Raw genomic sequence first — 22,465 nt, forward strand, 5'->3', positions numbered from 1 at the left:
TAGTGTCAAGATCTATGAAGATAGATTTAAACACATAATAAGTTTAAGTCAAAGTACATAGAATGGATATTGAAGTAGTTCAATATAAAAATATTAAGAATGTGTTCTTTCATGTGAAGGTTTAACAAGACTTGAGTGTATCTGACACTCAATGAGTAAAAACACATGAGTGATTATAGATCACGAATGATATGTACACAATCAGATGTCCTGTGTTCTAAAAGGTTAGGAGCATATACCAGAATGATTCATGTGATGATCATTGGACAAACAGTAAGAATATCCATGTGTGCTTTAGAAGAACCAAGGATATATATATAGTTTTATATGGGGTAATGACAAACAAAATCGTTGTAAAGTGTTGCACCGATATTAGTTTGGTCACATATAAAAATAAATTTCAATCTCAATTAGGCTAAGTGTTATTAAAAAGGTAGCACAATGCTAGATTTAGAAGATTTCTAAATATTGTGACGGATTCTACAAAAGAAGGCAGAGTGTGTCATTGTTTTGACAATGATTGATGATGTTAAGTCAAGAAGTTCTTTGAGAACTTGGTGTAGTTCCGATAGTGTCAGAACTTTGAAGCTATATTGTGTGTGACAATATTAGTGACATATTTCAGACCGCGGAATTAAGGTTCCACCAGAAGACCAAACATATTTAATGCTAACTCATTTGGAAAATGAGTGATGCATGAAGACGCAAATGAATTGCAAAATACATACGTTTTTGAGCATGTCAGATCCGTTGACTAAAACCTCTCCCGTGAGCAAAACATGATAAAGCACCAGAAGACCAAGGTGTTATATCTTTACAAATGTAAACTAGATTATTGACTCTAGTGCAAGTGGGAGACTGTTGGAGATATGCCCAAGAGGCAATAATAAAATGGTTATTATAATATATCTTTGTGTTTATGATAATGTTTGCATACCATGCTATAATTGTATTAACCGAAACATTGATACATGTGTGTTATGTAAACAACAAGGAGTCCCTAGTAAGCCTCTGGTATAACTAGCTTGTTGATTAATAGATGATCATGGTTTCGTGATCATGAACATTGGATGTTATTAATAACAAGGTTATGTCATTATGTGAATGATGTAATGGACACACCCAAATTAAGCGTAGCATGAGATCACGTCATTAGGTTCATTTGCTATAAGCTTTCGATGCATAGTTACCTAGTCCTTTCGACCATGAGATCATGTAAATCACTTATGCCGGAAGGGTACTTTGATTACATCAAACGTCACTGCGTAAATGGGTGGTTATAAAGATGGGATTAGGTATTCAGAAAGTATGAGTTGAGGCATATGGATCAACAGTGGGATTTGTCCATCCCGATGACGGATAGATATACTCTGGGCCCTCTCAGTGGAATGTCGTCTAAATAGCTTGCAGGCATATGAATGGTTCATAAGAAACCACATACCACGGTACGAGTAAAGAGTACTTGTCAGGAGACGAGGTTGAACGAGGTATAGAGATACCGATGATCAAACCTCGGACAAGTAAAATATCGCGTGACAAGGGGAATCAGTATCGTATGTAAATGGTTCAATCGATCACTAAGTCATCGTTGAATATGTGGGAGCCATTATGGATCTCCAGATCCCGCTATTGGTTATTGGTCGGAGAGAAGTCTCAACCATGTGTGCATAGTTCACGAACCGTAGGGTGACACACTTAAGGTTTGATGTCGTTTAAGTAGATATGGAATATGGAATGGAGTTTGAAGTTTTGTTCGGAGTCTCGGATGGGATCCAGGACATCACGAGGAGTTCCAGAATGGTCCGGAGAATAAGATTCATATATAGGAAGTCACTTTCCAAGTTTGGAAATGATCCGGTGCATTTATGGAAGGTTCTAGAAGGTTGTAGAAAAGTCCAGAAGAAATCACCATGGAAAGTGGAGTCCCGGAGGGACTCCACCTTGCATGGCCGGCCAACCCTAAGGGGGAGGAGTCCCAGGTGGACTCCCCAATGGTGGCCGGCCAACCCCCCCCCCCCCCCCCCCCAAGGAAGGGGTGGGAGTCCCACCTTGAGAAGGATTCCCCCCTTGGGTAGGTTTTGTCCCTATGGAAGGTTTTGGTTTCAGGTCTTATTCGAAGACTTGGATACCAACACTTGGGGACTTCCACCTATATAATGAGGAGGAGAGGGAGGGGGCTGCCCACTCTTGGCCGCACCACCTAGGGCCCCCCATGGCCGGCGCCCTACCCCCTCTCTCTCTTTCCCCAAACCCTAGCACCCCTCCTCCACATACTACTCCCGCAGCGCATAGGCGAAGCCCTGCCGGGGTTCTCCACCACCACCGCCACCACGCCGTCGTGCTACCGGGATTCCGAGGAGGATCTACTACTTCCGCTGCCCGCTGGAACGGGGGAGGAGGACGTCGTCTTCATCAACACCGTACGTGTGACCGAGTACGGAGGTGCTGCCCGATTGTGGCACCGTCAAGTTCTTCTACGCGCTTTTGCAAGCGGTCAAGATCTTCTACGCGCTTTTGCAAGCGGCAAGTGATCGACTACATCCACCACGAGATCTAATCTCGTTAGGCTTTGGAAATCTTCGAGGGTTAGTCTCATGATCTTCTCGTTGGTACCATCTACTAGATTAGATCTTGGCTTGTGTTTTCGTTCTTGCGGTAGGAAATTTTTTGTTTTCTATGCTACGAATCCCATCAAATGTAACTTGGACTTATACAAACCCTATCTACAAAGTAGTAGACGAATTTTACATGACGGTTCACATATCTAGACGCCTAAGAGAAGCTCATGGACTTTCTTAAAATATTCAGAACAATGTTGAACACCATACCCGACCTCACCAACGGGGACGTGGTGAGCGCCTTCGTAAAAATGTTCTACTAGCCCCGAGCACACGCACCCCCTTTGCTTCTCTAAACATATTTTCGTCCCGTTGTATTAATATAGCAACCATAAGGTACAACTGTTGGAGCCTCACTATCTCAGCACAAGCAAGCCTAAATGAAACAAAAAGAGAAAGAAATGTCAACAACATCGGATCGACGAAAACGACGATGACATGCCACCGTTGCACCCTTCGGAGAATTCCCATCATGATCTTCGTACTTCGGAGCGCTGCATACCAAGCAATACATTTAGGAAGGGGTGCGACGACGGCGGCGCTGCTGCCCGGATTAGGCCTAGGTTTTCCCATGTACGAGGAGAGACGTGAGGAAGGGGTACAACTAGCGCCCTTCAAGAAGGAAAGGTGGCGCACGTGGGCGTCACCACGTCCGTGTTGATCTCCGACAAGGATTTTTCCCGACCCCAAAAATACGTCGACCCCGAACGCTCCATCGCGCTCCACCAAACTCGCCGCCCACCAACTTGCGCCACCACGATCTTGGAATCACCATCGCCATCTCACTGTGAATAACGTAACGAGACCAAGCAGGCTCGTGAAGCTCCCGTCACCGCGTTGTAGAAGGCGTGCGGTGTTCAGACAACCCCCAGTTGAAGCCACTCCTCTGACCTTCATAGAAGGCACCGGCACGCACGGACATGGCCCGCCAGGCTCCGATTGGGCCCAAAGGGCCTAGATCTGGGCTCGGCGGGCAAGCTAGTAGCCACCGCACCAACCCGCTGCCAAGAGGCCGCGCCGACGTCACCGCATCACCCAACGCCTCGCCATCCGAGGGGACCCGCCGCCACCGGAATGCCGTCAACCTAGGAGCACCGCCATCGGCTGGGCAAGAACCCCAAGCCTCCCCTGCTAGCGCGCGGGTAAGGGAAAGGCCGCCGCCACAGGCACCGCACAAGCTTTAACTGGCGAAAGCCGCCGACGGCGACAGAGGGGGGAGAGGAGGTGAGGGAGGTGGCTCGCTCGGGAAGTTGGGGTCGCCCGCTGCCTGCGGGGGATGGAGCGGGGCGAAGCGAAGTGGGAAGAGGTCTCTTCTCGACCTGAACTGAACTCTCTCGTTTTCAGGCCTTTTGGGCTTTTTGTCTCTCTTTCTATCCTCCCGCTAGGGCAGGTTGTAATTTTTCTATCCGCGTAATCAAAAGAAAAGCCAGCATTCGCTGGATCTTTTGGAATAAATTTGCTTGCTAAACTGTAGGCTTGTATGTAGAAATGGAAATAATAGTGAGAGAAGCCATGAATTTTATCACTCAAATAAAATATCTTTACAGCATAGTCCTACAAGTACAAGAAATGTTTCTGTTCAAGCACCAACAAAATTGCTAGTACTAAGCTATTCGCTATTACTAGTCATAGGCTTAAATTTGTAGCACAGTAAACTTCTGCTCATCAAACTCAAAGGAACAATCGCACTAACTGCAAACAACCCAAGAAAAAGACCAACAAACTAATTCCCTTTCTATGGGGGCTGCCTGACTGTCATACGTGGTACACAAAGAACCAATGCAATCAAAATCCAAAGAATAGGTGTCACTTTTGTTTACTAATCATCTAGGAGAAGCAGGAATCATACGATTAAGGACCTGTACTGTCAGGGCGCTTTGTTTACCAATCATCTGAAGGAGAAGCAGGAATTACCACCACTAAGAACCTGTACTGTCAGAGTGCTTTTGTTTACCAATCATCTGAAGGAGAAGCAGGAATCACCGCGACTAAGAACTTGTACTGTCAGGGCGCCAAAAACCCTTTCTGGCAACAAGAAATTGCCTCTTAACGATAGCAGTCTTGTAATGCAGAGAGCGAAGAACTCGGTCCATCTTTCTAATCATTCCTATAGTGTCTTGCAACACAAACCATCTCCCAGGTCTAAGTATCCTGTCAATTTCCACTGCTATTTCAATGATATCACACCTAAAATAAAAACATAGACATAAGTTTGCTTGCGCTAGTATTGAAGAGAATGTTATAAGGTGCAGTAGCGAGTTTACCGATTTGTGAGGTTCTGAAGCAGATAGCTCATGTGAAGTAGATCATAGGTTCGTGGATACGTATTAAAAGATTCACACCAGTCATGATATACACCAATCAAACCTCTGTTGAAAATGATAGGCAAAGTATCGGGCTGATCAAAGGGTACAACGTTCATTACCCATAAAGGTCGATCGATGAGTGATGCTGCAAATCTGTTTTACAAAACTCAACTTCATAAATATCGTACCACGAAACAAAGTATCTAGCTAATCAGTATTTTAAGAAAATAAGGAACCATAAAAAAAACTTCAAGCAAATGTGATATTGGCCAGAGGAAATTGGGAATCATATAAACATATTGCATGTGTTACAGTGGATCATTATTTCAACAGACCAACTGGATACCCTTTGCTAAAACTCATTGCTGAAAACAATTAAACAACGGTAGGTTCCAATCTTATAGAACCAAAGGCTACTCAAGAAGGAATGATAAATACTGGGTCCAGTATCTTAACTCCACTCATCAATAGTCAGGGCATAAACCAACTAAAATAGTTCAACAGTATTGAGTAAATGAAGGACAGACAGCTTAAATGGGATTAAGCAGAAGCACTAAATTTGAAATATGTTGTCATGACTTAAGAAATAATAGATAAGTCTGCTGCATATAACAAACTGATTTTTCCTTACCCTCCAAAGCCAGCATTCATATCCATAACATTGCGAATACTAGACCATGTAACTGCCAGGTAATTGGAATAGACTTCAGAAACAAGCCCATTCCAGTGCTTTGTATCAGAATCAACTTTTTCTTGAGAAAACTGAATAGAAAAATTGCTGGATGTAGTTGAATATCTCATCTTAAGCCTCTCAGGCCATGAAATGGGCCAACCCTTTTCTTCACGTGAAGTTGACAAAACAGGCAACAAGAGGCAACTATCAAGAGGAGTATACCTGAAAAGGATACATCACAACATTAGTATATCTGGCATAAGAGAAGCATATTATAAATATTATTATCCAGAGGCTATGTTTGCATAGCCAACAACTTATAGATGACACAAATCATATAGGCCCGAACAGCGCAGCAGCCAGTCCAAACAGAATGATCCAACCACACTGGTGACTATAAGATCAACACAAAGTACAAGCCTGAACTGTATGTGACATTAAAGGAACAAAAGGGCCTGATGTGAACAGAATGTACCAAGGAGAATGGCCATCCATCCTAGAGCATAGCGGCGGTTCATTATTTCTCCTCTCAATGTAGCAAGAGTTTGTGGTCGGCTTTTGGTAAATAACAACACCAATCCTATTAACATCCTTAGATTTTACAACTGTCCTCCAGCAGATCGATTTGGTCAGAGTAACCATCGCTGCCAGAAGTTGAAAATGTGCAATTAGTAAGAGGTTGATCCGCCTAAGGAAAACAATTCAAGCTTCTATGTAGTAATGATAACCTATTTTATTAACATTAGTGGAAATCAATTTTTAGGAAAGTGTTATGACACTTATCTAATGGGAAAATGATTAGCACTCACATGTCCTGTAATTATCCAAAGATAATGAACATAATTTGTCCATACTTTTTATTCATATATGTTCTTGACTAGCCTGCAGAAACAGTTTTGCATGTTGATGATCAAATGGAATTACATGCGGGATCATTATTTTTATATATATGATGCTACTATGTAGGGCCTAGTAACATCAGGTCACAACAAAATCTTATGCATGAAACCTTGCTATAACAAAATTATCACCAGTTCGGTAAACTAGCATATTTTTTTGTTAGGCTAAAAATTTATGTTGATAACATCCATTTTGATGTGAAAAGATATATCTTACTAACCATTCCAGTCATCTTCATCTCTCTTGCCACGTCGATAGACAGGTGTCGCAGACCAGATGTAATATCCTCCAGGCCTGAGTACTCTATTGAGCTCCAATAATGGTTTTCCACCTATATGCCCCAATATAGTAAAAGTGTAAACAAAAAAATCTTTGCACAAATAACAAAAGCTAGGAGAAACAGAGAAAGTGGACTTTATGCTCCTGGGAATCTGGGATCATATGAACTCATTTTCATTTGAGTACTTCGAAATTATACAAGTGATCAGATATTTAGAACGCGTTAGAATGGCTCCGTTAGAATACATAAAAATGCAAAATAATGCTCATACTTGCAATGAAAAATGGTGATAAACAGACTTAAGTTACATAAGATGAGTATTGACTTTTGTATTTATTTAGAATACGTTTATGATTGTAAATATGCACAATATTTGCATCTGCAGTTCTGCACATATTCTAAAATGTTTCTATATCCACGAACTGAATTACACAAAACAACAACATGGATTCCTATGATCCTAGGAGCAGATTCCGGTTCTCCGAAGAGAAGTGAACCATAGTTAAATATCAACAGGGGAAGAACTATAATAATATACAATAGCAGGAATGGTTCAAAGTACTTGCCATCAGCATACCAGTGGACCCTGCACCTTGCACAATGGATCACATCAAATGCGTTATCAGGGAAGGGAAGCTTTTGTGTTCCAATCACAGCCAACAATGCTGGAATTCCCCGCTCTAGTGCAAATTGTATCTGAGCCTCATGCTCATCTTTTGGGGCAAAAGACATAGTAATGACATTCCTGTCAAGCAAGTATCCACCAAAGCTGGCAACGCCACATCCAACATCCAGCACAGTTCTTGTATGAGTCCCCCATTTAATTTGTGGCATGATCTATTGAAACAATATGAACTGCAGGCTGTGAGTTATGGCAAATAAAACAAGTTACACTATTATAGTACCAATGCTGAAGCCATAAAATGCCAACTGGCACCGATTACCATGGGAATGCACCAGGTCTTTGATGTTAATATTAGAAAAATATAACTGAAACAATGGACTTACGGCGTGGAGTTTTCTTAAAGTTAAGGTTACACCACGAATGTGCATATACAGATTCACCATCATAAAGGTTACCTAACTCCTATGAAAATTAACAAGTTCAAAAGTACATAAAGGGCACAAGATAATATCACCTGTTCAATGAATCGAATGTATCTGGTCACGCCTGCTTTAAATTGAGTTCCACCTCCAGGGAAAACAAAATAATCACCAGACTTTCTTACCCAGTTCTGGTCCTTCTTGTATTCCACTAGCTTTGGGTGAGGAACATTGTTATACCAGATCTGAAAGTTGCAAAGGGAATATGATATCACAAGGTCCCAAGCTATGTTATATATAAAACAAACTCTAGCTTATTGCAAGCTTGAGCTTCAGAAGCATCGGTGCCTAACTGAAAATGACATCAGCATACACGCACAAATCTCATTTAGTGGATGCACATATAACCACCATGTGGCAAAGGGTGCTACACAAGAGCTGATTAAAAGGGGTGCTTCATATGTATTACAACGAGGATATACAACATTTCCGACATGAAACTAACCGTAGAAACAATATAATAAGACTAGAGTATAAAGGTGCAGCCGTAACAGAGTACCCTATGAGGATTTACAGGTTATAATTGTGCTGATGGGCAAGTAATCCAAAATGAAAGAAAAAGAAATGAACTAATTTCTGCACAAGTTATTACAATTGGAGGATTTTTAAATATGCTTATTTCGGCCTTGCACTAACAAACCACACAGCACAACACTAGCTGTAGATCAGAGTTTAAGCACACACTAGCAATAGTATTAAATTACTACTACCACATTGTTGGATAAACAAACAAGCAGGAAAACCGCTTCCTCGCTTACCGAAGAAGACAAGCAGAGCAGGGCATCCTCACCATGTCACGGCTGCGCGGCCACGGCAGAGGAAGCCGGTACCCCGCGGGGAGCGGCACCAGGCACCTCGGCCGCGGCTCCGTGGGGCAGTGCCGCTCCCGGTGCTCCATGCGCCGCATCGACTTGAGCGCACTGACCGCCTTCACGTTGTCCAGGCACGGTATGTAGTCCGCGGGCTCGACCCGCTTCCCCACCTTGCACAGTTCCCACGACGGCAACTCCGCTGGCTCCTCCTCCCTGCCGCCGCCGCCGCCTCCCCCCTCTGCACCTGGGCCGACTGAGACGCCGGTGGGGATCTCCTTTGTGTCGGCCGATGTACTCACTTCTGCAGCGGCCGGGGGTGGCGTGCTGCGGTGTTGTGGGAGAGCGTTGGCGGCGGCGGAGGCGGCTGTGTCTGCTGGGGGTAGATCGGCGGAGCCGTTGCCGCTCCTGCCAGATATGCCCACTGGGGTTTCGGGTGGAGACGCGTCGGCGGGGACCGGAATTGGGGTTTGGGGCGCCGCTGAACCGGAGACGGGCATTGGGGTTTGTGGCGGCGCGGAAGCGGAAGCGGAAGCGGCGACCGGGGAGAAGGAGGAGGAGGAGGATAAGCGAGAGGTGGGGAAGAAGAAGGGGAGGGCGGAAGGGGCAGGGCTGAGGAGGAGGAAGAGGGAGGAGAGGAGGATGAAGAGCGCGACGGAAATCGCGATGGGGCGCTTGCGATCGGAGAGGAATGAGAGGGCGGAGGAGATGGCCATTTCTGCTTCCCGTGCGGGAACGGGAAGCGGGAGTTGCAGAAACTGAGCGGGGAGGGGCGGCGGCAAGGAGGGCGGCGGCGACGGCTGCCGTGGCCGAGGAAGAAGGCGTGGCGGTGGCGGCGTGGGCAATGACGATGCGCCGTGCGCGGGTTAGTTCAGGACTTGTTCCAGTGAAGTGAGGAAGGTGATTGGTGTAGTCGGCTTTGTTTGTTGCGACATTTTTGCATGCTGATGCGCCTGAGAGCCGCCGTGTGTGAAGCTTTCGTTGGTCAGCCTGTAATTGATCCTGACTCCCGAGGACTGATACGATATCGAGCCTACGCCATCTCCAACAGGGCGACCTATATCGGATCCCTTCGCGAGCGTTTGTTTGCATCGCCTCGTGTACACATTTTGTCCGAGCAACCGTTTCTATCTGGGTGTGCTCTCACCGGGGCGACTGATACGTCTCAAACGTATCTATAATTTCTTATGTTCCATGCTACTTTTATGATGATACTCACATGTTTTATACACAATTTATGTTATTATTATGCATTTTCTGGCACTAACCTATTGACGAGATGCCGAAGAGCCGATTCTGTTTTTCCAACATGTTTTTGGTTTCAGAAATCCTACAAAGGAAATATTCTCGGAATTGAACGAAATCAACGCCCAGGGTTTTATTTTTCCACGATGCTTCCAGAAGACCGGAGGGGATACGAAGTGGGGCCACGAGGGCCCGTATCCATAGGCCGGCGCGGCCAGGGAGGGGCCCGCACCGCCCTATGGTGTGGGTCCCTCGCGCCGCCTCCAACCCTACCCTTCCGCCTACTTAAAGCCTTCGTCACGAAACCCCCTGCACCGAGAGCCACGATACGGAAAACCTTCCAGAGACGCAGCCGCCGCCAATCCCATCTCGAGGGATTCAGGAGATCGCCTCCGGCACCCTGCCGGAGAGGGGAATCATCTCCCGGAGGACTCTTCATCACCATGATCGCCTCCGGATTGATGTGTGAGTAGTTCACCCCTGGACTATGGGTCTATAGCAGTAGCTAGATGGTTGTCTTCTCCTCATTGTGCTATCATGTTAGATCTTGTGAGCTGCCTATCATGATCAAGATCATCTATTTGTAATGTTACATGTTGTGTTTGTTGGGATCCGATGAATATGAAATATTATGTCAAGTTGATTATCAATCTATCATATATGTTGTTTATGTTCTTGCATGCTCTTCGTTGCTAGTAGAGGCTCTGGCAAAGTTGATACTTGTAACTCCAAGAGGGAGTATTTATGCTCGATAGTGGGTTCATGCCTCCATTGAATCTGGGACAGTGACAGAAAGTTCTAAGGTTGTGGATGTGCTGTTGCCACTAGGGATAAAACATCAATGCTTTGTCTAAGGATATTTGTGTTGATTACATTACGCACCATACTTAATGCAATTGTCTGTTGTTTGCAACTTAATACTGGAAGGGTTCAGATGATAACCTGAAAGTGGACTTTTTAGGCATAGATGCATGCTGGATAGCGGTCTATGTACTTTGTCGTAATGCCCTGATTAAATCTCATAGTAGTCATCGTGTCATGTATGTGCATTGTTATGCCCTCTCTATTTGTCAATTGCCCAACTGTAATTTGTTCACCCAACATGCTATTTATCTTATGGGAGAGACACCACTAGTGAACTGTGGACCCCGGTCCATTCTTTACATCTGAAATACAATCTACTGCAATACTTGTTCTTTACTGTTCTTCGCAAACAAACATCATCTTCCACACTATACATCTAATCCTTTGTTTATAGCAAGCCGGTGAGATTGACAACCTCACTGTTACGTTGGGGCAAAGTACATTGATTGTGTTGTGCAGGTTCCACGTTGGCGCCGGAATCCCTGGTGTTGCGCCGCACTACACTCCACCACCAACAACCTTCACGTGTTCCTTGACTCCTACTGGTTCGATAACCTTGGTTTCTTACTGAGGGAAAACTTGCTGCCGTACGCATCACACCTTCCTCTTGGGGTTCCCAACGGACGTGTGTCAACTGCACGCCAGCAGCGACCCATTTTTTGATTTGCAACATATTTAGAAAGCATACAAAGTAGTACATTCAAACTATACAAAGTAGTTCTAGAAGCCTAGACTACTTGTTGCCTAACGGGTTGGCCCCGTCGTTGCGTCGCTCCCTCATCTGCTTCTCCGCCGCCTCCTGTGCGGCCGCTAGGGCTCGGTGTGCCCCCACGTCTCTAGCAGGCACTGCCGCAGCCTCGCATTGGCGGCGTCGTCCTTGAGCGTCTCGAAGGACTCGACTATAGCCCTCTGCTCCGCCGCCCTCTCCTCCGGGGTAGGCGCATCAGGGTCATCGGAAGATCATGATATGTCGGAGTCAGAGTCCTCTGCGGCTGGGGCGGCCGCGACCCTGCGTTGTTCCATCTCGGCGTCGAACGCCGCATGGGCCACCCGCTCCTCCTCTGCTTCCTTCTCTGCTTCAGCCAGGGCCTCGGCGTCCCTGACCGGGTTGAGGAGGTCGGTGATGTCGTCGTCGTCAAACTCCTCGTCGGAGCTCGAGGTCGGGGGAGGTGGAGTGGGAGGTGGAGGCGCGGCAGCCTGGCCGCAGCCGGCGCTGCTCATGGTAGTTCCGGTGGAGGCTGAGCGGCATCGGTGCTACGGTGGAGGTTGTGGGGCGGCTAGGATTTTGTGGGGAGGAAATGAGATGCTCGCGCACCTGTTTATATAGGTCGGAGGCAGGGCGACGGCCGCGGCACGCGTGGCATAGCCATTACTTCGTGCGCAGAGGTAGGTGATGGCCCCGCGCCACGCGAGGCATCGCCATTTACGAGGTCGAAGCGACGCCTCGGCGCCAGTACTGGCGCCGCTGAGAAGACGCATCGACGCTGGGTCACTGCCAGGCGGGCCAGATGAAACGTCCGCCAGACGCGAGCGAACACTTTGCGCGTCCGCGACGCATCCGAGACGCATATCTGGGCCAGCTTTACATCGCCGTGGATGGCCTGGTCACTTTGCGTCGGCCGCTGGAGGTGGTACCAGACGTATTTTTGGCCCGGCGGACGCAAACGATCACTCAGCATCCGTTTGCGTCGCGCCGCTGGAGATGCCCTTAGAGCAAAAAATCTTGGATCCACTAAAACCTGTCCCTCAGAGCACGCTATCGCTCCGCTAGATTAATATAGCAACCACACTCATACAAAATTGAAAAAAAATATACCGAGGCAATGTCATAAATATGCCTAAAGAGAAAAATAAATGGAAGCAATGACGAAGCGAGAAAATAATGATGATCCGCAACCTCGCGTCCTTCATCTTTGGCCCACCACACTCCAAGCACTTCGAAGCGCCCGTATCAAGTAGTACCTTCAAGAAGGAAAATGTCGTCGATACACTGCTGCATGGACCAGACCGATCCTAGGGTTTTCTTTGGTACATAGAGCACATTAGACAGGGGATTCTCATGCCGCCCTCCAGAAAGGAATGGTGCCACTCGAATGCAGCACCACGTTAGCGCCATGGATTTCTCCCACCCCCATCCACAAAACAACCATAGCACAACAGAAATACGAAATGTTCTTTTTGTGATGCCGAGGAATCAGTTGAACATTTGTTTATTTCCTGTCTTTTTGCTATGCTTATTTGGCGGGTTATTTTCGCTGCGTATAATATTCCACCTCCATCCAATGTAACAAATATGTTTGTAAATTGGCTTAATGGAGTTGACAAAGACGATAAAGCTAGAATTCGCATTGGTGTTTCGGCTTTATGTTGGTCAATTTGGAATTGCAGAAATGATATTGTTTTTAACAAAAAAGACTCTACTAATTTTTTGCAGGTTATCCACACTATGGTCCACTGGATCCAGCTTTGGCGTTTCTTGCTCCCGGAGGATCAGCGGGAATGCATGGTTTCTGGATGCAACCGCCTTCGCATGGTTTCCCAGGATATTTTCTACCAGGCTACTTGGTGGTATGTTAAGAGATTACATGATGCTTAGATTGCTTAGTAGTCTTTTATTTTTTCGATGGTTGATTTTTGTATCGACCCTCGTTGATCCATGAGTTGTAAACTTTGAATATTGATTGGTTTAATAAAAGCTTGTGTGCATCAACCGATGCAGAGGCCGGGGTACACCCCATTTCGAAAAAATGGGAGCACCACCACCTAGCTTCACCATCCACCAGTATGCGCCACGGTCTTGTATCAGTCGCTTAGTGACATTGGCATGAGGCTTGAATAACGGAGGCATGCGACATCGACGGGCTAGGAACAACAACCACGTGTGAGAACCCACATCCACCGGCGAGAGCCAGTCATTGTTCGAGCATAGCAGCGGGACCACACCAGGCCTGTCCGAGACCAGATGGGCCCGTCAAGCTCCGGACCCTGCTACAATAGGTAGGCCGCGGAGCCGCCATCCTGGGATCATGCCAAGTCGTTGCCGCCACCATCAGGAAGCCGCACCACAACAAATCCCTAGCCCGCTCGAACCCATCTAGGCCCGTCCGACCCCTTCTGGGGCCACCTAGAACCAGGGACTAGCCATTGTCGGCGCCCCTGTAGCCGAATCTCGCCGTCGCGGGACAACGTACACCGCTGCTAGAAGCACCCAATCACGCCAGATCAGAGTTGCCCGAGGTGCACTGCCGCCCGACGACATCTACTGTCAGCGACGGAGGCGACATGTGAGAGGGTTTGGAGGAGGAGGCAGACGGCGACAGAGGGGGGAGGCCCTGTCACCCTCGGGGTGGCAAGAGGAGGTGAGGGGAAGGGGGTTTTGTTTTCTGATGGCGAAATCTCATCCACTAAAAATCCTCCAAATCCTTTTTAGAGCATATTAAAGCATGTGCTCTTTTATGTATATATACATATACACTATTTAAACTACAAGTTCACACGAAAATAGTTCATTTTTTCCCACATCACATAATTCAACAACATTTCAAATGCATTATGTCAAAGTTGCAGGTTCAAATTGAAACATACTTTAGGGTCCAAATGTATGAATACAACATAGAACAATAAAAAATAACATCATCCAAGCGTCACACATCGCCAGCCGGACGACTCCATCTTCCCAAGTTTGCGCAGCTTCATTTGATTCTTGACACCATGATCTTCGCTTTCCTAAACTCTCAACATGCTCTCGCCTTCTCATCTATCAATTTGGATCTATCACCATGAGTCAATTTTCTCGGCCATCATCTCTTGTATCATTTGGTTCTCCTTGAGAAGAAGCCTACATACCTCAAAGTCGGTATTCCCTCGACTCCAAATGAATCTTCCGTCCTGCTCATGTGCAAAGTAGGTGTACTTTAGGACTCAATAGCCGAGGAGTGTATGTTGCCTCATGTTTTATTAAGTGTTTTCCATAAATAGGGGTATGCGTTTTATAATTTTGTGAAGCATGCACGCATCTATTTTACTGATTTCACCGAGATCCCAAAAATAAAGAGGAGATAAGTCAAACTAAGGTAAGTGTTCAACATTTTACATAAATATGTTGAGTGAGAGCAATAAATGTCTTCCATACAAATAGCCACGCATGTAGGAGTCAAGGGGAGTGGACGAAATCGTGTAGCCAAAGTCATGGGGACTTTAACAACCACTGTTACGGCCGCCTCATCAAATAGTTTTATCCCGTGCGGTCGGACCAAAGAATAGATGAAGAGAGAAGCCACAATGTCCCAAAAAGTACCAAAATCCTCACATCCAGAATGAGATCCAGAGGACTAGAGGAGGATCAACAAGAGGGTTTCCATCTCCACCATAGTTATGATCTTGGAGGCCACGACATCTACCTCCATCATCATCACCATCATCTACGTCTCCAACAACGATTGCACCATCCATCTCATTGCAATTCCAAACCCTAGTGAGGACTTGCATGTGTGTTACTTTAATCATTAATCTGGCATTCATACTATTATTATGATGATGTCTTGTGCCCCCATCTCTGAGTTGTTTCGTTAGTTTTTGGTGAGATAGGGGAACCCTAGCACCACCTTAATGTTCTACATTATATTATGTGAACATCGACTACATAGTATTTTCCTCCTGAACATGAAGGATATTATTGCTAGTTTGACACACAGTTAGTGGGCATAACGGTGACAGCTTCCCCTTTCCTTTGTTGGTCAATAGTAAGGAAATATGGAGAACTAAGTTCTTACTTCGCAACCACTGGGTGACCCTTTGTTGCTAGCCTACTCCGGCGACAGTCTATGTGGAGGGCTAGCGGTGATTGCGCAAGATGTGTGACCAAGCCATTATGCACATTATATGCGGTGCTCCGCCCTCACATAGTTATATATATTAAAAATAATATTACCCTACACGGCTACACAATTATATTAAAAGCTAACGGCCAATCATAAACACTGAGAACGCCTTGATACATATTGCGGTTCCATCATTTGCATTCTTTAATCTTTTTTATATTCTTTCACTCTTTTAATTCAGCTTGTCTCTCACACATAAAAATCCGCAAACACTTTTGATACACTCTTGTTTGGAATTAGAGATAACTTGCAGACGCCCTTTTGAAACTCAAAACAAGAAGCAAAAGATTACTTTCTCGCCACTCCATGGTTAGATACACTTACTTCAAAAACAACTACAACAAATCGTCTGCACTTGCAAACATCACTAACCCCATCACTACGCAAAAGCCACTAGACAATTACAATTTGTTCAATTGCAAACACATACGCATCGTTACAACTAGTAGTCGAACCAAACAAGCAAAGTTGGAGCAGAAAAAAGATTATCTATTCAGAAATTGATTGAGCATGGGCTTGGCTTCGAGGTAGATCGATATCATGGTTGTCAGTTTGGCGGGAGGTAGAGGAAGAGGGACGCGTGTTGGAATGGGTGCGGTGGAGGAACGTGCGTTAGGGCAAGAGCCATGTGAAATGCACCAGCCATCATGAAGTAAACGAATCATCCGGGTGGAAATTGGCATTGATTGATTTATATTGAGTGGTTACACTGGAGTCATGTCTATGGCGGTCATGTGTATCACACTGGTGGACAGTCACCCATGTATTAAAGATAAATAGATTGGTTTCACCTTTATTAGCTTGGGTGTGCTACCGTGTGTCTGTTGATAGGTTGTGGTAGTTCAAATCCATCGTGGTTAGAGATGTAGAATAGTGTAGGTTGGTACAACATGTGAGCGGTTTGTTGTAGTACTTCTCGAAAGGCTTCATGTTTAGAAAAATGACAAGTTACTCTTTTTTTTTTGCTGAGAATAGAAAAAAAAATCAAAGGAATGTACAATTTCCTGTTTTGGTACGGTGCTACTTGCTAGTATTTGTTAGTAGTTTACTGTGCTAGCCAGATCTGGCTCTGAAAATTTTGGCCTGATCTTGACGGTAGCGCTTCAGAACCACAGTGCAATGCATAAGGCGAGTACGATAGCCAGCTCTCGCGGATTCCTCTGTACCATAAGAAAATGAAAACCAATCAGTCATGGCGCTGAACATAACATTGGGAGGTGAAATGTGCAGAACAAAAATCACAAACAAGGTGACTTTCAGCAAATTGTTGTCGCACAAATGCAAGACGTTGGTTCAGTAGATGCAAATACGATTTCTGTTGCAAATAAACTACACTGACAGCACATCAAACTGCAGAGTGGCCAGCAGAAATGCAGCGCCTCTTGGAACAAAAAGGGTTGAGCTTAGAATGTGTTCGACAGTTGTGCTAACCGGGCAAACCTTGTCTCCTCGGCTTGCTTTTGTGTGTTGAGTAATTGCCAGGTGCTTCCCCCTGCACGCCACTGGAAGTTCGCCATCATAAGCGCTGCAAATGTAGGCCTCAAAGTTCGTGTAATCCTTGAAGAATGGCATGCAATGCAAAGATTAGTCCAATATATTTACGGAAACGTGAACAGACTCCAGCTTTGAGAAGGAAATATGCTGCAACTTACATCACCAAGGGGTCTCCCGTTCACGACCACCCAAGGGACAAACTGATTCGGGGGCTGTAGTGCAAACGTCTCTGCAGCGTTCTGGAGTTCGAGCTGCAAATTGAATTGGTCACTTATCAGATTATTAGACAGTATCAAATGCAATTTGCGAACACATCAATTAGCTCACCTGTCTGCCGGATCCTGAGTTATAGCAGTCTATGACAGGCTGAGAGGCCAGACCAGTTTCGTGAAAGCAAGACTCCCACGCTCTCCATTTCTGGGTCAGGGCTAAATGCTCGATGCAGTATATGAAAGGGAAATGATGTTCCTGTATTCAGAAGAAGGCATATACCAGCACTTAGTGCACTGTCTTAATTCAGTTGATCTGAGCGACAGTAGTTCAGATAACTGAATAATCACACTCCGTAACACTAATTATACAATATACTGAATTACTGATAGTAGACTAGAGAGTGTATTCATGGTAAGTATACCGCATCAGGCCATAGTCTGATCACGCAAGCTTCTATAGCGTTGAGTCGGCATTCATCCTCCCCATGCTGCAAATTAAGAAACTAGCAAAGCTAAGGGACTCGCGAGAACACGAGGATATACAATGGGTAACATACATACCTGACAGGTCATGGATCCGTCGGGTGAGACGCGCCCATTGCCAAACGGCACAAGGCGGAGGTCAACAATGGAGGAGAGGCCGTTCTGGAAGATCTTGGCAAGGTCGTTCACGATGTAGCTGGAGCAGAACGGGCACAGCGCCTCGTAGTACACCGACACCGAGACTCTCCTTGCAGCACTAGCGGGAGCGAGGCAGAGCAGCGCGAGGAACGGGATAAGGAATTGAGGAAGAAGAGGCCGGGATGCCATGGCGACGGAGGAAAGCCAATAGGAGTAAGATCGAGGCTAGCTAGGTACGGTAGGCGTGTGTATTCGTCTCTTTTCAAAAAATGCATCTATGCGGGAGAGATTCTTTTCTTTGGAGGGGGTAGGAGAGGGAGGAGGAGATGCTCTTGATCTACTCTACTGGAGGCCGCCTTTGTTGGATAGGTGACCCTTTCTCCCACGTTGCGCGGGAGGGAAGTTTCTAAGATGAAGTGATCCAGTTTTTTTTTTGTTTTTTTATGTGATCCACCTTTCATGTGTCACTGACATAGGCATCCCAATAGGCCTGCCGAAGATGATACCCGGGGTTTACTGAAGAACCACGACCCAAAGTTTATGAAGACTAGAAGCCCAATCGAGAGATAGTTTTGGAAAGATAGAGTTGTATTAGGAATATTGATTTGTAACTATTACGGGATGAACTCAAAGAGTCTCGCGGACTTTGTAACTTGTACATCACAAAATCCTCGGCTCCGCCTCCTATATAAGGGGGAGTCAAGGGACAAAGAGAGGATCGATTTTATTGTCAACATAACCCTAATTTCATAGCAGTCGAGTACTTTTCCGGCTGAACCTTCGAGATATACTTGCCCTTTACTTTCCTGAAAACCCTAGTCTACAATTTGTAGGCATTGACAAGTCGATACCTTGTCAATTGGCGTCGTCTGTGGGAATTGAAGGCGACAAGGATCTGATCTCGATGACACGCTCAACATCGTCGACGTCTTCGGTGGCAAGCAATGCGATGGACAGAGGTAAACAGATCGAAACTGATCTAGTCGATTTTGTTACTCACCCGCCCTCCCGTGTGGATGCATATGCGTATCTGGAGGAGCCTATGGAGATGACGTTCGGGAGGTTCCACTTCCGCGTCGGAAAAGAGGGGTCGCATCGTCTCGAGGTTCCGGTTTCGTCAGGATCATAGGCAGCTGACTCCGATTTTTCGGGATCATCGTCATCGTTCAAGATCGACGCCGAGGAAATCTCGTCGCCACGCTTCACCAAGTCGGCGACAAGCGGAGAACTCGTCAAGATCTTCGGCAGCATGTCCTTCGAGTCGTATGCGGACTCCAATATAAGCAGCGACTCAGACATCGTCGACAGCTTCAACTTCATCGACAGGTCCACTTCTGTTCGGGAGGTCTTCACCGATCTATACGACGGTGTCACCAATCCCAGCAAAAGTCAAGCTTCAAAATATCATCAAGTTCATGTCATTGGAGAGCAAATTCGCCCACAGGAGGAGACATCAGAGGCTTTCAATAATTTGGGAAATCCATATGTCGATCCCGCTGATCTTACGCGAGGTTTGGGCACCAAATATGTCGGCCCTGCGGAACGACAGATGGTGCAACTTCCACAAGCGGCTTGGGATAGAGCCGCAAAAGCTATGGACGGTACAGAGCCAATGAATACAACTGCTACGGTCGAAGAATTGCAAGCATACCAATATAGACTCGCCCGTGCTGGACGAGAACTCGAAAAGCAAACAGCTGAGCTTAATAGGAGGAAAGCCGCAGCTTTGGCATCAAGCCGAAGAAGGGCGGAGCTCAGTCGACATTCAGGAACTTCGGAGTCCAATCATAGGGCAACCCGTAACAGAGCAAGGTCTAGGCTGCAGAATGTGCCCGAAGGCGAGAGGGACAATCTGATTCAAAATCTCGATATGTCCTTTATGTCAATCGATACAAGGGGAAACATTATTCCCAAAACACCGGAAGCTGGATATATGGCGACTCAGACCTTCATACTAGCAAACAGACCACCTCGTGGAGATCCGAGGGAAGCATTGTACAACATGGCTATGGCAGGAGTTGGAGTCATGGGAACAGCGTTCACAAACACGGGCACACCTCCTGAAGATGCTCCAAGGCAAAACAGTCCACGACCAACAGTGATAGTATAGGACCCGCCAAGAACAAGCGCGGCAAGAGATACATCGACACAGGCGCGAGTTGATAGAGTGCGGCAAGAAAGGAGAGAACGTCGACAGTCACCAGAAATCGACGAGGAGGAGATGTGCGGGCTCCCCTGTTTTACTCGAAGAGTTCGCAAAACGTGAGTTCCATCTGGTTTCAAGTTACCCAATAATCACAAGAAGTTCGATGGCTTGCAAGATCCAGAGGATTGGTTAGTCGATTATCTGGAAACGGTGAAATTAACGGGAGGAACCAAAGCAACTGTCATGCAAAGCATCCAAGTGCACCTAAGTGGAGCAGCGCGGTCATGGATAAAAAAGTTACCACCTGGATCCATCGACAGTTGGGAAACTTTTGAGGACATGTTCGTGAAAAAATTCTTATCTACATGCAAGAAACCTGCGTCCATAGAGCAGCTACGAGCCTGTAGACAAAAGTACGATGAGTCAATGAGGACGTACATTCAGAGGTGGAATATTATCAAAAACTCGGCAGAAAACATATCTGATGAAAGAGCGATAGATGCGTTTCTCGCCGGGATTCGAAGGAAGGATCTAGTCGAGGATCTGGGAAGGACTAATCCAAAAACAATAGCGGCATTGATGGAAATAGCGAATCGTTGGGCAGATGGAGAAGATGTTGTTCACAACAAGCGGCATAGGTCGCCTGAGGACGATCGTAATCGAAATATTCAAAATAGACGGCGATTTTCTCGCCAATACTCCGACTATGACGGTCCCGACCAAATATCGGCTGGTTTCCGAGGAAATAGTGGAAATAATAATCAAGATGATTATCAAAAGAGTGGTGAACAGCGTAGCGACTATAGGAACAGTCCACGTCCTAACAGGCAAAATAATGGTCCAAGGTTCTAGAGGCCGTACATATCTCCCGAAGATATGATGAACGGACCATGTCAGATGCACTTCTATCTCGACAACAACGGGAAGAGGCAGTCGGGGCATTTGCAGAAGGATTGCCGAACTTTCCAGGCGTTGAACAGATACGCGGGGCATGCCAACGCACATGCAGCACATAGAAACCCTCAAGGGCCAAGGAGCGGGATCCACTTTCCACCTCCTCCCGCGATCATAGACGAAAATCGACATCAATTACAAATAGCGGCAGCTCCACACCCGCCTCCTTACATCGACACCAACGGTGCGGTCTCGATGATTCAGAAGGCTAGGCCATCCAACAGAGCTCAGAAAGTAATTACGCGACAAGTCTTCATGGCAGAAAAAATGCCGCCACCAACAATTGAGTACTTAAATTGGTCTAGACAGGACATTGGCTTCACCATAGCGGACCACCCGCGGCAAGTCCCTCGACCAAGGCAATCAGCTTTGATCTTACCAGCAGTAATCGCAGGGTTCGACATTTCACGAGTATTCATAGATGGAGGCAGCAGTTTAAACCTCATGTACGCAGATACATTGAGGAAGATGAATATATCCCTGGCAAACTTAAAACCAACCGACACACGTTTCCACGGTATCACACCAGACAAGCCAAGTTATCCGCTGTGAAAGATCAATCTCGACGTTCAGTTTGGAACCCGAGAGAATTACATGATAGAAAGGCTGGAGTTCGAAGTCGTGGATTTTCCATCACAGTACCATGCTCTACTAGGACGACCCGCGTATGCTAGGTTTATGGCGGTACCACATTACACATACTTGTTGTGGAGACTGCCTGGACCCAGAGGCCCAATCACAGTAAAAGGCAGTTTCGCGCTAGCGGATAAGTGCGACAAGGATTTTCATCGACTTCGGGATGCAAGCGGAATATATGGCGTCCAAGCTAACAACTGACTATGACGTGTTGCCTGATGGAGGGAGGCCACTAAAGGAGCCAACCTTCAACACAACCAAAAATTCAAAGGAGGTGCAGATCCACCCGACAGATCCCAAGAAGACGGCAGCTATCGCCACAAATATGGATCTCGCATAGGAAAGAGCGCTCGTCGAGTTCCTCCGTGAGCGCTGGGAAATCTTCGCATGGTGTCCAGCAGACATGCCAGGAGTACCCAGGGAACTGGCCGAGCATCCCCTTAATTTGGATCCACTGGCCAGGCCAATCAGACAACCTTTGCGGCGTTTTTCGGAACCAAACCGCAAAGCTATGCTGTCGGAAATCAATCGACTTAGAGAAGCTGGATTTATCAAAGAGCTACATATAGAGGCCACGTGGGTAGCTAACCCAGTGCTGGTCCCTAAGAAAAACACAGAGGTCCTTTGCATGTGCGTCGACTTCACGTGTCTCAATAAACATTGTCCAAAGGATCACTTTCCCCTCCCAAGGATCGATCAAATTATCGATTCCACGGCAGGCTG

The 22,465-nt window shown here is 46.3% G+C and overlaps 2 protein-coding genes across 3 annotated transcripts; both read right to left on the minus strand.

Annotated features, from left to right (window-relative positions):
- Positions 1-4,113: 4,113 nt before the first annotated feature.
- LOC127344733 (probable methyltransferase PMT23) lies at positions 4,114-9,659 on the minus strand. The gene is made up of 8 exons (XM_051371065.2): positions 8,672-9,659; positions 7,917-8,066; positions 7,344-7,614; positions 6,718-6,828; positions 6,073-6,241; positions 5,556-5,819; positions 4,883-5,077; positions 4,114-4,805 (listed from the first exon to the last, which is right to left on the minus strand). The coding sequence occupies exons 1-8, from the start codon at positions 9,404-9,406 to the stop codon at positions 4,607-4,609; spliced, it is 2,094 nt and encodes a 697-aa protein (XP_051227025.1). The 5' UTR covers positions 9,407-9,659; the 3' UTR covers positions 4,114-4,606.
- Positions 9,660-16,635: 6,976 nt separating this feature from the next.
- Positions 16,636-18,305, minus strand: LOC127344734 (gamma-interferon-responsive lysosomal thiol protein). Of its 2 annotated transcripts, none has more exons than XM_051371067.2 (6): positions 17,947-18,305; positions 17,808-17,873; positions 17,501-17,641; positions 17,332-17,424; positions 17,111-17,236; positions 16,636-16,839 (listed from the first exon to the last, which is right to left on the minus strand). In XM_051371067.2, exons 1-6 carry the CDS (start codon positions 18,193-18,195, stop codon positions 16,783-16,785), a joined length of 732 nt encoding a protein of 243 aa, XP_051227027.1. In that variant the 5' UTR covers positions 18,196-18,305; the 3' UTR covers positions 16,636-16,782. The 2 variants fall into 2 exon arrangements, with proteins under 2 accessions (XP_051227027.1, XP_051227026.1); XM_051371066.2 differs by having other exon boundaries at positions 16,638-16,839; positions 17,120-17,236.
- Positions 18,306-22,465: the final 4,160 nt, after the last annotated feature.

Source organism: Lolium perenne, chromosome 3 (genome assembly GCF_019359855.2).
Source record: "Lolium perenne isolate Kyuss_39 chromosome 3, Kyuss_2.0, whole genome shotgun sequence".
In the NCBI taxonomy this organism is placed as follows: Eukaryota; Viridiplantae; Streptophyta; class Magnoliopsida; order Poales; family Poaceae; genus Lolium; species Lolium perenne.

What these genes read in the sequence shown, in the direction of transcription:
- LOC127344733 (XM_051371065.2), bottom strand. Translation starts at nt 9,406, where the DNA reads ATGGCCATCTCCTCCGCCCTCTCATTCCTCTCCGATCGCAAGCGCCCC. An exon ending in ATGAATGCTGGCTTTGGAGG is followed by an intron (nt 5,078 to 5,555) that starts GTAAGGAAAAAT and finishes TTTGTAAAACAG; the next exon opens with ATTTGCAGCATCACTCATCG. An exon ending in CTTCAGAACCTCACAAATCG is followed by an intron (nt 4,806 to 4,882) that starts GTAAACTCGCTA and finishes TTTTTATTTTAG; the next exon opens with GTGTGATATCATTGAAATAG.
- LOC127344734 (XM_051371067.2), bottom strand. Translation starts at nt 18,195, where the DNA reads ATGGCATCCCGGCCTCTTCTTCCTCAATTCCTTATCCCGTTCCTCGCG. An exon ending in ACGGATCCATGACCTGTCAG is followed by an intron (nt 17,874 to 17,946) that starts GTATGTATGTTA and finishes CTTAATTTGCAG; the next exon opens with CATGGGGAGGATGAATGCCG. An exon ending in TCAGACTATGGCCTGATGCG is followed by an intron (nt 17,642 to 17,807) that starts GTATACTTACCA and finishes TTCTGAATACAG; the next exon opens with GAACATCATTTCCCTTTCAT.